The sequence below is a fragment of the Schistocerca piceifrons genome, chromosome 6, assembly GCF_021461385.2.
Source record: "Schistocerca piceifrons isolate TAMUIC-IGC-003096 chromosome 6, iqSchPice1.1, whole genome shotgun sequence".
NCBI lineage: Eukaryota > Metazoa > Arthropoda > Insecta > Orthoptera > Acrididae > Schistocerca > Schistocerca piceifrons.
In genome coordinates, this window is record NC_060143.1 from 46058838 (window position 1) to 46072119 (window position 13282).

Here is a 13282-nt window from a genome sequence, read left to right on the forward strand (position 1 = left end):
AATACCAGAGTCATCGGATGCAACAGACGCTACCAGTATTTTTTATGAAGACGAAGACGACCATAAGACGATTTACTGATGCTTCGGAATCACTGCCTACACTTACGTAACTAAAGAACGTAATGAGGTATGTTGCATCTCTGTAGATGTAGGTAAAGACATGTATTTGCTCTGCAGTTATCTTGCATTCTGTGATAGGAATCGTGCTCCACGCACTGCAGAAGATACCTTAAGGCTGTGTTCGTAATGAGCGCTTATCCAAGAAATAAGTATTATAAAATTTGTCGAAATGTAATAATGAAGGCGATTACATACTCCATGTTACTATAGAAATATGTTTCAGTTAAGTAATTGTCGTAACAGAAATTAGGTAGTTAATTTAAATGGCTATAATTTTCACTCATAAATACCTAACATAACCTCCCCTGTCAAGCACATAGTTGCCCAACCGCAATGTGTAATTACGCAACTGGTTGGGAAATTGTGTGCTATCGCTGTTAAACTTCAGTGTATTGTCTTCTGTATGTAAACTGATTTTGTGTAGTAAAAGTAGAGATACTGCAATAGTATTAGATACTCTTGTTTTTAAATTATATTTCTTAAATAATTCCAATCAATAACTTTTGCTGAAGTGCATACTGTTCCCACTCCTTCCCCTGCTAATTACTGACTGTTGATTGGTTATCTCCAAATACTCGATTTGGAATCATCTACTGCCTTTATTATTTTGAAGATAAAGGTTTGCGACATGCTGAATTAGACCCGTTGCTAGCCAAAGCACAGATTTTCAATTGAGTGCATATAGAAAAGTGGATTAGTTGCCACACATGTATTTAAGAATCAGAGGCTGCAAATGTTTAAAGGTTTACTAAGAAATTTAAGACTATGTATTTGCTTAACAAGTACGACATGGAAGAGACTGCAGATCACCATGGAAATCATCGATAAATATCCGTTTGGGAGTTTCAAATGTGGGGTGTTGTGGCTGTAATTGAAGAACATCGTGCAAAAAACTTTACATAAGTATATATCGATCTAGATGTGGGATAGAAAGATCGACCATAGTTCAACAGCCGTGTCGTCAACTTGCTCCGAAGCACAGTTTCATCACAGATTTAAACGATCCCAAACATGATTGACACACAGAAGCTGAACGAAGCCAAAATGAACATAGGGAGAAAGGTACGATACTTCTAAAGTAAAGTACTATATCCTGAACCGAAGAAATCTACTAAGACGTTTGGGTCATAGGTACGAGGGATGTTCAGCAGCTAATGCAACACGTGTTTCTCTGAAAGCAGATTGTATTTATTCAGGATTTTAGTACACCCTATTATTCCCCATTCTTCAGGCTACGAAACCCTACTTTTCAAAACAATCTCCGTTCAGTGCGACTGTCTTACGCCACATTGCTGGAAGTGCTTGTAGGCCCGTATGGTACCAATCACCAGGTCGACGTTGGAGCCAACGTCTTGTTGCACCAATAACCTCCCCACGATCCACGTATTGCTTCTTGCATTGTGTCAAACGTATAGAAGTAAGAAGGTGCAAGATCAGGGATGTAGGGTTGATGAGCAACAACAATCCAATGAAGTTTTGTGAGCTCTTCTCTAGTGCGCCGACTTGCGTAAGCCCTTACGATGTCATGGAGAAAGAGAAGCTCGTTTGCATTTTTGTGACGACGAACACATCGCGAGAGTCACAGTTGTCTGCTGTCGGCCGGTACGCGGGAGATGTGGCAGGTTTGTGTGACTTTGTTGCGATGACGACACACTCCTCGCCCAACTCACCGTGCTTTTGTTGATTTCAGGGTCTCAGTAGACATTCAGCAAGTACCTATGAATATCTGCGATGCTTCAGTTTTCCACCAAAAGAAACTCAAAGACAGCCATTGCTTAGAACGCACCTCAGTTACAGATGACATTCTGAAAGCTATGTTTAGCGCAGTTACATATCGGAACTCCATGAAACTCCGAGGGCTGAAGCGGGAATATGTCTCAACAAAATCTACATTTTTCAACCGAAACAGGCCAAGAAAGAAAGCGTTGGAGAACTTACTGGACACTCATATTAAATCAGTAAGCGGATGAAGATCGTTTATACAGTCATTCAAAGATTATAGTCCGCAGCTTGTAGTCTCTCGGACGCGTTCTCGCTTCCCGAGCACGGGGTGCTGGGTCCGATTCCCGGTGGGGTCAGGGATTTTCACCTGCCTCGAGATGACTGGAGTGTTTGTGTTGTTCTCATCACTTCATCATCATTCCTGAATGTGGCGAGATTGGACTGAGCAAAGGTTGGGAATTCGTACGGGCGTTGATAACCGCGCAGTTGAGCGCCTAACAAACCAAACATCATCATCAAAGATTACACTCGTACCGTAATGCGAATGACACATGGAAAGTCGACATTGTGAAGTCCATCTTTCGAAATTGGGCACTGACAGACATCAGACTGTGTTGATCACTGTTAATAGTCGCACGAACGTGGAGATGACAAATTTTGAGACACTTTTAGTGACAGTGCAAAAAACAGCCAGCTGTAACCAGTCTTAAAAAAAGGGGCAAATTAATCTGTTGTGGTGCCTTTACGATTCTAAATAGAACTTACTTACTTTTTAGCATACTTTTATCGTTGGCAACGATGGTAAGAATTATTATGGGACCTGAAGATGTCTATTAGACTCGTTTGACGCAACTGCAACACTTTCCATGACTCCGAAAACGGATTACGCGTGATACTCCGCTATGAGTGGGCTGCGCCATTTTGCATAAGTTTTTTTAGCACCGTGCTACGGTATTTTGACGCGTGCATGTCATTGTTTACCGGGTCTTCTGACATGTACCTACAAATCAACAAAATGTTAATTACGTAACTTGGTTTTTTCATTACACTTAAAATTTTATGACTACATTTGTAGTTACTGAGGTCAGGAAAATTGAATGTTTGTGGAGTATAAACAAAGTAGTGGGGAGTGAATGGTGTTTATAAAGTTCGTTTCTAATTCGTTTTAAACAAAAACAGCGTAACGTTTTTGTCAAACGACCCATAATAGAAATCCAAGAGGGGAGGTCTTTATGACGTATCAATAAAAAAAAAGAAATAATGAACGCATGAAGAGTAGCACTTTTCCTGAAGGTTCTGTTTGACAAGTGAAAGAACATCACACAAGGACTCATTCAATTCAGTAGATAGCTATACAAGACAGATGTTGTGCATCACAGAGAGATTAAGTTTTGCATAGTGTGCCTCCAAGAAATGCGAAGTAATATGTTACACCTTCCCTCACACATTTCGTCTCACATCACGACCGCCATGATAAAAGCGAAGGTGTTAGGCTTCTTCGGGTAACCCTAGCCGCGCACCATTCCAGACTGGAAGAGGAAAATTGAAATAAGATACCAAAATATACTATGTACCGTTGCTTACTGAATAAAAACTGTAGCTGAAAGATTTCGGTACTCTAAACCTATTTTCCAAAGTATTTGGTCGATCAGAACATGGAATATGATATTGTAAGCAATGTGACATTTATCGCGTATGAATTTGTGTTACTTCTGAACGTTTTCTAGCTCGATATACGTTTCGTTTACTAGCCTGTAGTTTCTTATCTATTGGAATCCCACAATGAAGTTCTGTTGGTTTATCTCCCATCCATCACTTGGCTGGACGTTTTCGATTATACCAGTTACCTCGTCGTACTGTTATAGACACCTTATTGGTGTTGTGTGCGTTCTTGTTTTCCATGTATGAAATATGAAAGAATTGTAGGTAACACTTTTCGTTATCACTTAAAGCTTCTGGGCTAATAGGCCGTGGTCAATGTATAAAACCTCCTCTTAACGTTTCGTCTGCGACTGCGGGAGACATATTTAGAGATGAAGTGGCGAACTGCTGCCAGAAATAGAGGGAGCGTCGAATGATCAGTGTAGAGGGCACCACAGTCCATCAGGTGACGTCGGCTGCAAGATTATCTTTGGTAGTGCCTACATTCCCGACTGAATGTAATCGATCGCCATTCTTACATTGTAGTGCAGATATCCAAAATTTATCTAGTTTAACACCTTCCTCTTTTCTATTAAAATTATTACGGTGTTTGTAAATCTCAATACCCTCTCTACACATACTGGCATGATAATGCGGTGTTTTCGATATAACACACGTCTCCGCCAATTTTGTTTCATAATCAACCGCTTGGTAAAGATGTTCCGCTACAGACGATTCCTCCGTATGTCCCAGACGGCAGTTCCACTTGTGTTCAATCAGACTGGTGCTAACACGTTTTTTCATGACACCCATATAAACTAGACCACATTTACAAGGAATTCCATATACACTCGGTGTAGCCATGGGATGTCGTATATGTTTCACTGATCTTAAAACATTCATTTATCTTCGTAGTGGGTCTCAAAGCAGTTTCTACGCCTTACTTGGTCAACACTTTCCCAATGTGGTCTGTAATCGCACTGATGGACGGAAGGAAAACTTTCCCTCTTGGCGGTCGTCATTCGTCGCTGATCCTGATTCTCACCCTAGGGCGAAGGCTCGATTTGTTTCTTTGTTCGAATAACCATTCGTCTTGAATGTCGACCACATATATTGAAGCTCATCTTATAAATAAGTCGGCTCACAAATCTTGTGCGCCCTGTCCACTTTTCGTAGTTTTGATTTCCCCGAACAATAGTTACAGTATATTGTTCTCATGCCTATCAGAGGCTATAGTTCGCTGGAAAAAGACTGGTCGAACAATATATGTTGGACAAATGCTCCACCACACTCTTATGCTCATATCACTCAAGTTTCAATATGGTTTTAGGGCCCAGTTATCAACACTTAATGCTGTAGAAAATGTTGCTTCTATTGTGCAGCCTTCTTTTGAATCCAAATTATCTGCTGAAGCCACACTAGTGGACTTAAGCAAAGCATTTGATTCTGTAAACCACACAATACTGCTGGAAAAACTATGGTGTTACGGCATTAGGGATCTGGAACTCTCCCTCATTAAATCATATCTCAGTAACAGAAAGCAAACTGTAAGCTACAACGGTCAAAAGTCACAGTTACTGAATGTCACTACAGGTGTTCCCCTTGGGCCATAACTGTTGATAATATTTACAAATGACCTGCCCAGCAATATGTCATGCAAACCTGTGCTTTACGCAGGTGATACAACTTTCATCAATTCAGGGAAGGACATAAATAAACTGAAGGAGCAAAGTAAAGATTTTCTCAGATTATCCAATATGTGGTTCGAAGCCAATGAGTTAGCTATTAGCTATGAAAAGACTGTAAATATATCCTTCAGGTTATCCAATGCTGATATTGAGTACACATCTGCAAAACTTCTTGGCATATACTTAGATATGAAATTAACCCGGCAGAGGCACATACACAACAAATCTCGAATGATTTCGCGAGTTATCTATCTACTGAAAAAGTTATGCACCTGTGTGTCTGAAAGCCTGCTGATTAATTCCTACACTCCTGGAAATGGAAAAAAGAACACAATGACACCGGTGTGTCAGACCCACCATACTTGCTCCGGACACTGCGAGAGGGCTGTACAAGCAATGAACACACGCACGGCACAGCGGACACACCAGGAACCGCGGTGTTGGCCGTCGAATGGCGCTAGCTGCGCAGCATTTGTGCACCGCCGCCGTCAGTGTCAGCTAGTTTGCCGTGGCATACGGAGCTCCATCGCAGTCTTCAACACTGGTAGCATGCCGCGACAGCGTGGACGTGAACCGTATCTACAGTTGACGGACTTTGAGCGAGGGCGTATAGTGGGCATGCAGGAGGCCGGGTGGACGTACCGCCGAATTGCTCAACACGTGGGGCGTGAGGTCTCTACAGTACATCGATGTTGTCGCCAGTGGTCGGCGGAAGGTGCACGTGCCCGTCGACCTGGGACCGGACCGCAGCGACGCACGGATGCACGCCAAGACCGTAGGATCCTACGCAGTGCCGTAGGGGACCGCACCGCCACTTCCTAGCAAATTAGGGACACTGTTGCTCCTGGGGTATCGGCCGCCTTCCGCTCACGCCCCAACATCGTGCAGCCCGCCTCCAGTGGTGTCGCGACAGGCGTGAATGGAGGGACGAATGGAGACGTGTCGTCTTCAGCGATGAGAGTCGCTTCTGCCTTGGTGCCAATGATGGTCGTATGCGTGTTTGGCGCCGTGCAGGTCAGCGCCACAATCAGGACTGCATACGACCGAGGCACACAGGGCCAACACACGGCATCACGGTGTGGGGAGCGATCTCCTACACTGGCCGTACACCACTGGTGATCGTCGAGGGGACACTGAATAGTGCACGGTACATCCAAACCGTCATCGAACCAATCGTTCTACCATTCCTAGACCGGCAAGGGAACTTGCTGTTCCAACAGGACAATGCACGTCCGCATGTATCCCTTGCCACCCAACGTGCTCTAGAAGGTGTAAGTCAACTACCCTGGCCAGCAAGATCTCCGGATCTGTCCCCCATTGAGCATGTTTGGGACTGGATGAAGCGTCGTCTCACGCGGTCTGCACGTCCAGCACGAACGCTGGTCCAACTGAGGCGCCAGGTGGAAATAGCATGGCAAGCCGTTCCACAGGACTACATCCAGCATCTCTACGATCGTCTCCATGGCAGAATAGCAGCCTGCATTGCTGCGAAAGGTGGACATACACTGTACTAGTGCCGACATTGTGCATGCTCTGTTGCCTGTGTCTATGTGCCTGTGGTTCTGTCAGTGTGATCATGTGATGTATCTGACCCCAGGAATGTGTCAACAAAGTTTCCCCTTCCAGGGACAATGAATTCACGGTGTTCTTATTTCAATTTCCAGGAGTGTATATTAAATGTATTCCTATATTATGTATGTTCTTTTAAAATGTATACTTTAGCTTTGTGTGATACCTCACAATAGTTATATTTCTTAATATGTAAATTGTACATTACTCATGACGACATCGATTGCATGTAAATGCTTAAAGTTGGATAAATAAATAAACAAATAAACATAAACATAAGCTGATCCTGAAGTAATTAATGTGCATTTTTAGAACTCCAAAGTCATCTGTTCTACGATTTTACGTATCTTGATAAATGTAATTACCAGAAAAAAACTGTGATACAGGGCTAACCGGACCATCATACAAAGACTACGACACAGCTGCAGTACTGACGCTGCACAACAATACCTCAATTTTTCCGTTGGCACACTCCCATTATTTTGTTAGATTATTTTAGCTTGAGTTTTTGTACAGCTCTTTGAGCAAATGTTGCTGACATGCCAGCTTAAAGCGCTAAAAGTCTCAGTGATTTTCTCGAGCACCTATTCTAGACATTATTGCCTTGTTCACTGAGACGAAAGGGCTGGAGTGAATGCGGATTCGCAGCTCACCCTCAGGTTTTGGAATCCGCATAACGCCCAACACAGACCTAGCTCTGATTTCTCTTATTTTATTAAACTGATCATTTCGTTACCTCTGTCAATTGTATCTGATACTGATCCCACATCGCATACAAACACTCTACAAGAGGGCAGAATAGGTTAGAGTAAGCAGACGCTTTAATAGACTTGCTACATTAAGTGTTCGAATAATAAACGTTGTCTTTGGTTTGCGTTCCCCACAACATTGTCTATGTGATCGTTCCTGTTTAAGTTATTGGTAATTGTAATCCGTAAGTATTTAGTTGAGTTAGGTTTGTGTGATTTGTAGTGTAACCAAAATTTAGTGGATTCCCGCGAAAGGCCTATAACAGTTCTTTGGGAAACCCCAGATATTACTTCTGATTTACTCGATGACTTTACGCCGGTTATTACGAACTGTGATCTTCCTGACAGGAATCACGAACCCAGTAACACAACTGAGGAGATACGCCATAGGCACGCAAACCACTACGAAGTCGCTTGTGTGAAACGGTGTGTAAAGTTTTCTGGAAATCTAAAAATATGGAATGAGTTTGATGTCCCCAGTCAGCAGTAATCATTACTTCGTGAGAATATAGTGCCACTTGTGTATCACGGAAACGATATTTGCCGAATCCGTGTTGTCTATTTGTCAATTAATTTTTTTCTTTCTACAAGCAAGCGACTGTACATGATTGCTAAATGTGGAGCTATTGTATGCGTCTTGCAGCTGGTGTACTTTACATACGACCAGAATCTCTTTGAGTTTTCTGCCAGATTATGAGACGGAGTTTCGTTGCGAAAACTATTGAATGTATCTCCCATTAAAGTTCGTGCTAGAGTAGGAGCTACTATTAAACTTCGCCACTCTTGGAGATTTTGCGTTCTTTTAAATTTGTCTTGCTTTTTTCGTTCCTTCTGCAATAGTGATCTGATCTATTTTGTGTGCCATGGGGATCAGTACATTATCTTATTAATTTATTTGGTATATGTTTCTCAATTGTCATTGATACTATTTCTTTGAATTTCAGTCTCATCTGGTTTACGCTTACGTAATCATATCGGAAGAAGTGGGGACTGTGTCTTAGGAAAGTGTCAAGCGAATTTTTATCTGCTTTTCAAAATAGATGCATTTTAAGTTAATTTCTGGTGAGTTTGGACGTTGTGGTATTCAGTCTAGCTACAACAACCTTGCGGTCACTAATACCTGTATCTGTCATGATGGTCCTTATCTGGCCAGGATTATTTGTTGCTAAGACGTCAAGTATGCTATCGCTACCATTTACACTTCGAGTGCGTTCCTGCAGTAGTTGTTCAAAATAATTTGCTGGGAAGATATTCAGTACGATTTTGGATGACGTTTTATGGCTACCAGTCATTTGTTCACTCGTTTTATTTGTAAACTTTGTTTTCTTACTTGTTTACCCCAAATTGTAATCCACCCTAAGGGTTCTGAGCTAAGTAATAGACCGAGCGAGGTGGCGCAGTGGTTAGCACACTGGACTCGCATTCGGGAGGACGACGGTTCAATCCGGTCTCCAGCCATCCTGATTTAGGTTTTCCGTGATTTCCCTAAATCGTTTCAGGCAAATGCTGGGATGGTTCCTTTGAAAGGGCACGGCCGATTTCCTTCCCAGTCCTTCCCTAACGCGAGCTTGCGCTCCGTCTCTAATGACCTCGTTGTCGACGGGACGTTAAACACTAACCACCACCACCACCACCACCACCACCAGCTAAGTAATGGTCAACTATCAACGAACATTCAGTCCTACTCATACACCTACACTTAAAACTAGACGTTTTTTGTTATTGACTACCAGTTTTTTAACATATATTTGTCCATGGACTAGAAAGAGTTGTCCAGAAGAAATTATTTTAAGTCCGATTTTATACTTGCTTTACTATCTGTTAGAAGCCTCATCCTACTAACCAAATTATCAGTCAATTTGGAAGAGACATACTGAGCAAATTTATGAGTAACTGAAGGCTTTAATAGTGATCAATGAAGGTCATTTTTTATTCTTGTGTAGGTATGGATATGGCTATTCTTTCGAGGTGTGGTAGACTTTGTATCACGGATTTAATTAGTAAATTTATTTATTATGGTGCAATTAAAATGCCTAATTCCTTGACGAGGTCTCTACAAGATAAATGTAGGTCAACACAACATATTATTATTAGTGTTCGCATTTTGTATATCAGTTCCACCTTCCTGAGTGACGAGTTACTACAAAATCATTCCAGAAGATATAATTGAGTGGATGTGTGTAACATATGTCAGAAGGCTGATTCGTTTGTTTCCAAGACTAGCTATATACGAAGTTGCCAAATAGCTGAATGTGATTGTTTCTTCTAGATGAAGTTTTTATCTGTAGGTACACCCATGATTATGAGCATTATACCCTGTTTATCGACTCCTGTTCTTGGGCTAGAGAAATTGTCGATATGGCTCTACTTCTTGTACACGAAGCACCAGCTTCCCTTGATTAAAGATAAGTGAAGGACGTTCACATACACACGGAATAGGAATGGACCGAAAATTGAATTTTCGTATGTTCCTTCATGTTTTTTTCACCGTCACTAAAATTTTCTCTCGTTTCAACATTGTTTTAATTATTTGGCATTGCTTTCTGCTTTCTGTTTGTTAAACATGAATCAAATTAGTGGTCTGCAAAGCCCTCAGTTCTGCGAAACTTATTTTTTTTTCAGTGAGAGTAACATGATCTGTACAATCAAATACTTTGAACACATCACTTTATTCTTCAAATCTTATAATATTGGTGACAGAATGTGTGAACAGGAACCTTTCTGAAAACCAAACTGTGTAGCGTTAAGTAAATTGTTTCTACCGTGAGACTATTCTTAACTACATTACGTTTCCAAATATCTCCATATGTTTCAATATACTCCCTGTGTATTCTATGTATCACTGATGACATTAATTATTAAGTAAGGACAACTGTTCAGATTTCGGTTTGAAATTCCTTCAGCATCATATGAGCTTCTGTTTTAGAGGGCTTCTGTAATTCTGTTAATTACAATCAAGAATGTTGCTGCTATTTCTACTAGGTTAAAGCTTCATGGAAAGACATTTTCTATATATTCTCTTATTTCTTAAAGTGGGTCGTTTTGTCCTCTCTTTGCTAATACATTTGGGAAGAAATAATTAAATATCCCTACCACTTGTGAACCGTCAGTCACAACACTGTAGCGCCTAGAACCGCTCCACCACCGCGGCCGGCTACATTTAGCACCTCCTACCTCTTCTACCTAGTTTTTAAAACAACGCATTCATTTAACATCAATATGCTTCACTGCTTTGTATGAACATGCCTAAGAGCTGTAAGGTACTATAATTATTATTTCCATTAATTGTGCATCATGATTAGACAATCCATTAAAAATTGGGTACAAATTTAGCGTTCAGCATGACCATTAACATCTCGCACCATAGCACGGTGCATGAATTAGAATCTCTGCTTTTTATGAACACGTCCAAGAGCTGAAAGGTTCTATATTGTTTACATTAATTGAGCATCATGGTGAAACAGTCCATTACAAATTGAACGCATATAAATTGTTTCAGCATGACCCTCTAACATATCTCACTGAAGCGCAGAGTGTGTGGATTAGAACCTCTTGTTAGGTCTGCAAGTGAGTAAAGAAGCTACAGGGTAAAATGTTTCGATACTGCCTCACCTCGAAGAGTACGGCGACGCAGACGTACTCGTACTGCGCACCTTCGCAGGGCCCGTGCACGACCTGCAGCTCGAGGGCGTACCGGCAGTAGTCGAGGGTGTGCTCCGAGCCTTCGTCGTCGCTGGGCCCCCAGTGGAACTCGGCCCACGCGAAGGGCCAGCAGCCCTCGCCAAGAGGACCGCCGCTGAGGGCCGGTGCGCTGCTCCTGCCGCCCCAGCAACCGCACAGCACAGCTGCAGCAGACAACGCAGCTGCAGCCCACAGGGACAGAGTCATGTACAGTGGTTGGACAAATACATGAGAACACAGCGAGAAATGCATGCTTCAAAATAAGTGTATATGCTATGTAAGTCTGCAAGTACCGCTGTTGTTATTTTCTCGCGAACGGCACCTGTGAGAACTCGTTATTAAGTTGTGTTACTCATGGTCAGAACAATGTTCCGTGTAATTGTGAGTGGGTTATGTCGGAGCTAAGCAAATTCAAACGTAGGCAAACTGTTGGTGGCTGCATCCGTAAGGAGAAGGTAGATGAGTGTTTTGTGTTTCAAGAGTCACCGTATCGAAGCTCGCAAAACGTGGACTGTGGGGCAATGGGACCTAGTCATTTGTTGAGATAAGTGCTGTCTCACACTGTTACCCACTTCTGGCCGAGTTTACGTCACAAGGGTGAAACATAGCAGTGATTAATAGCGGAGCTGCGAAGCCATGTCGTGGTATTCCATGGGCACCATGGTTACTCTGAAAGGTCGCAATACTGCAAAGGTTTACGTGACTACTTTGGCAGATCAGGACTATTCCAAGGTAAAATGCTTTTGCCCAATGGTGACTCTACATTCCAAGACGACAGGCCCCGTGTGTTCATGTAGGTTGCATCAACCTGGCCTGGTTTCGTGAGCACTACGATGAATTATTGCATCTGCCCTTGCCACCAGAGTCACCAGATGTCAGTGTTATTGAACATTTGAGGTGCACTTGCGAGAGAAGTACGCATGAACCTTGAAAACAATACGGAACCTGGAAGCTGTTTTGAATGATGACAGGATTCCTACACCGTATTAGGCATGGTGACGTGTTGTGTTTGGAATCTTTACATATTTTCGTCCACCTCCTCTACTTATCGATATGAAGCACCCAATAAGAAATAACAACGACTGGTTTAGGCACAGATGAAGGCAGAGAGGAGGAGATTGGAAACTATCTAAAAATTTCCACCTAAAAGAGCACGCTGGTCGCTTTGGAGTGCTATAGGTGGAAAATAAAATTTATTTCTGACTGGAGACTATCATTCTGGCTTTACTTTTATTAAAAGTGGTTCTGTCGTGGTGCTTGATGATGGAAGCAAGACTTACGAGAAGTCAAGACACGGTGATGAGATTTGTCACCCTAGAAAAAAATTTCGACAACGTGAAAAGTATTAAGGAAACCATGGAATAATGGAAGAGCAGGAATCAAGGACTGAAACTCAAAAGATTAAGCTGGGATCCTACCTTTCAGTCTATAGAACAAGGAAGCAATGACTGAAATAGAACAAAGTTTCACGACTGTGACTAATACGAGGGTTGTCCGGAAAGTAAGTTCCGATCGGTCACAAAATCGAAACCACAGTGAAACCAGAAACGTTTTGTTTGTAACAGTTAGGTACACCTTCCACCTACTTCTCTACACAGTCGCCGCACCAATTTCGAGTTTTGTCGTAGTATTGTATCAACTTTCCAGTATCCTCGACATAGAAAGCAGCCGCCTGTGCCTTTGGCCAGTTATCTGCACTGGCCTGCAGCTCGTTGTCTGTGGAAAAACTTTGTCTTCATAGCCAGCGGTTCTTGTGAGCACAGATGAGACTCAGGGGGAGCCAATTACGGATTGTATAGTGGGTAATGAAACACTTCTCATCGGAAACGCTGGAGGAGCGTCTTCATTGCCCCTGGAGTGTGCGGCCGAGAATTGGCATGCTCGACAGTTGTGTTATGAGGGCTGCATGACAAAGGCGAAATCTCTAACCAGGCTCTCGTACATGGAGGGAGACGCTATTTCCTACGCATCTTTACGTGGTCACTATTCACTCAAAACTGAAAAGAGCGACACGACACGATCGACACGCATACTAGAGACACCGCCCAACAGAACCGTGTAAGGCTTTACCCGATTCCCCGAGTGGTTTCCATTTCGCAACGGATCGGAACT

At 42.5% G+C, this 13282-nt stretch overlaps 1 protein-coding gene across 1 annotated transcript in view; it reads right to left on the bottom strand.

Annotated features, from left to right (window-relative positions):
- LOC124803136 (carbonic anhydrase 2-like) overlaps positions 1–13282 on the bottom strand; it is a 148041-nt gene that overhangs the window by 84791 nt on the left and 49968 nt on the right. Inside the window, exon 3 of the mRNA XM_047264315.1 lies at positions 11102–11334. Within this exon, the coding sequence (XP_047120271.1) occupies positions 11102–11334 (233 nt within the window). The remainder of the gene's footprint in view (positions 1–11101; positions 11335–13282) is intronic.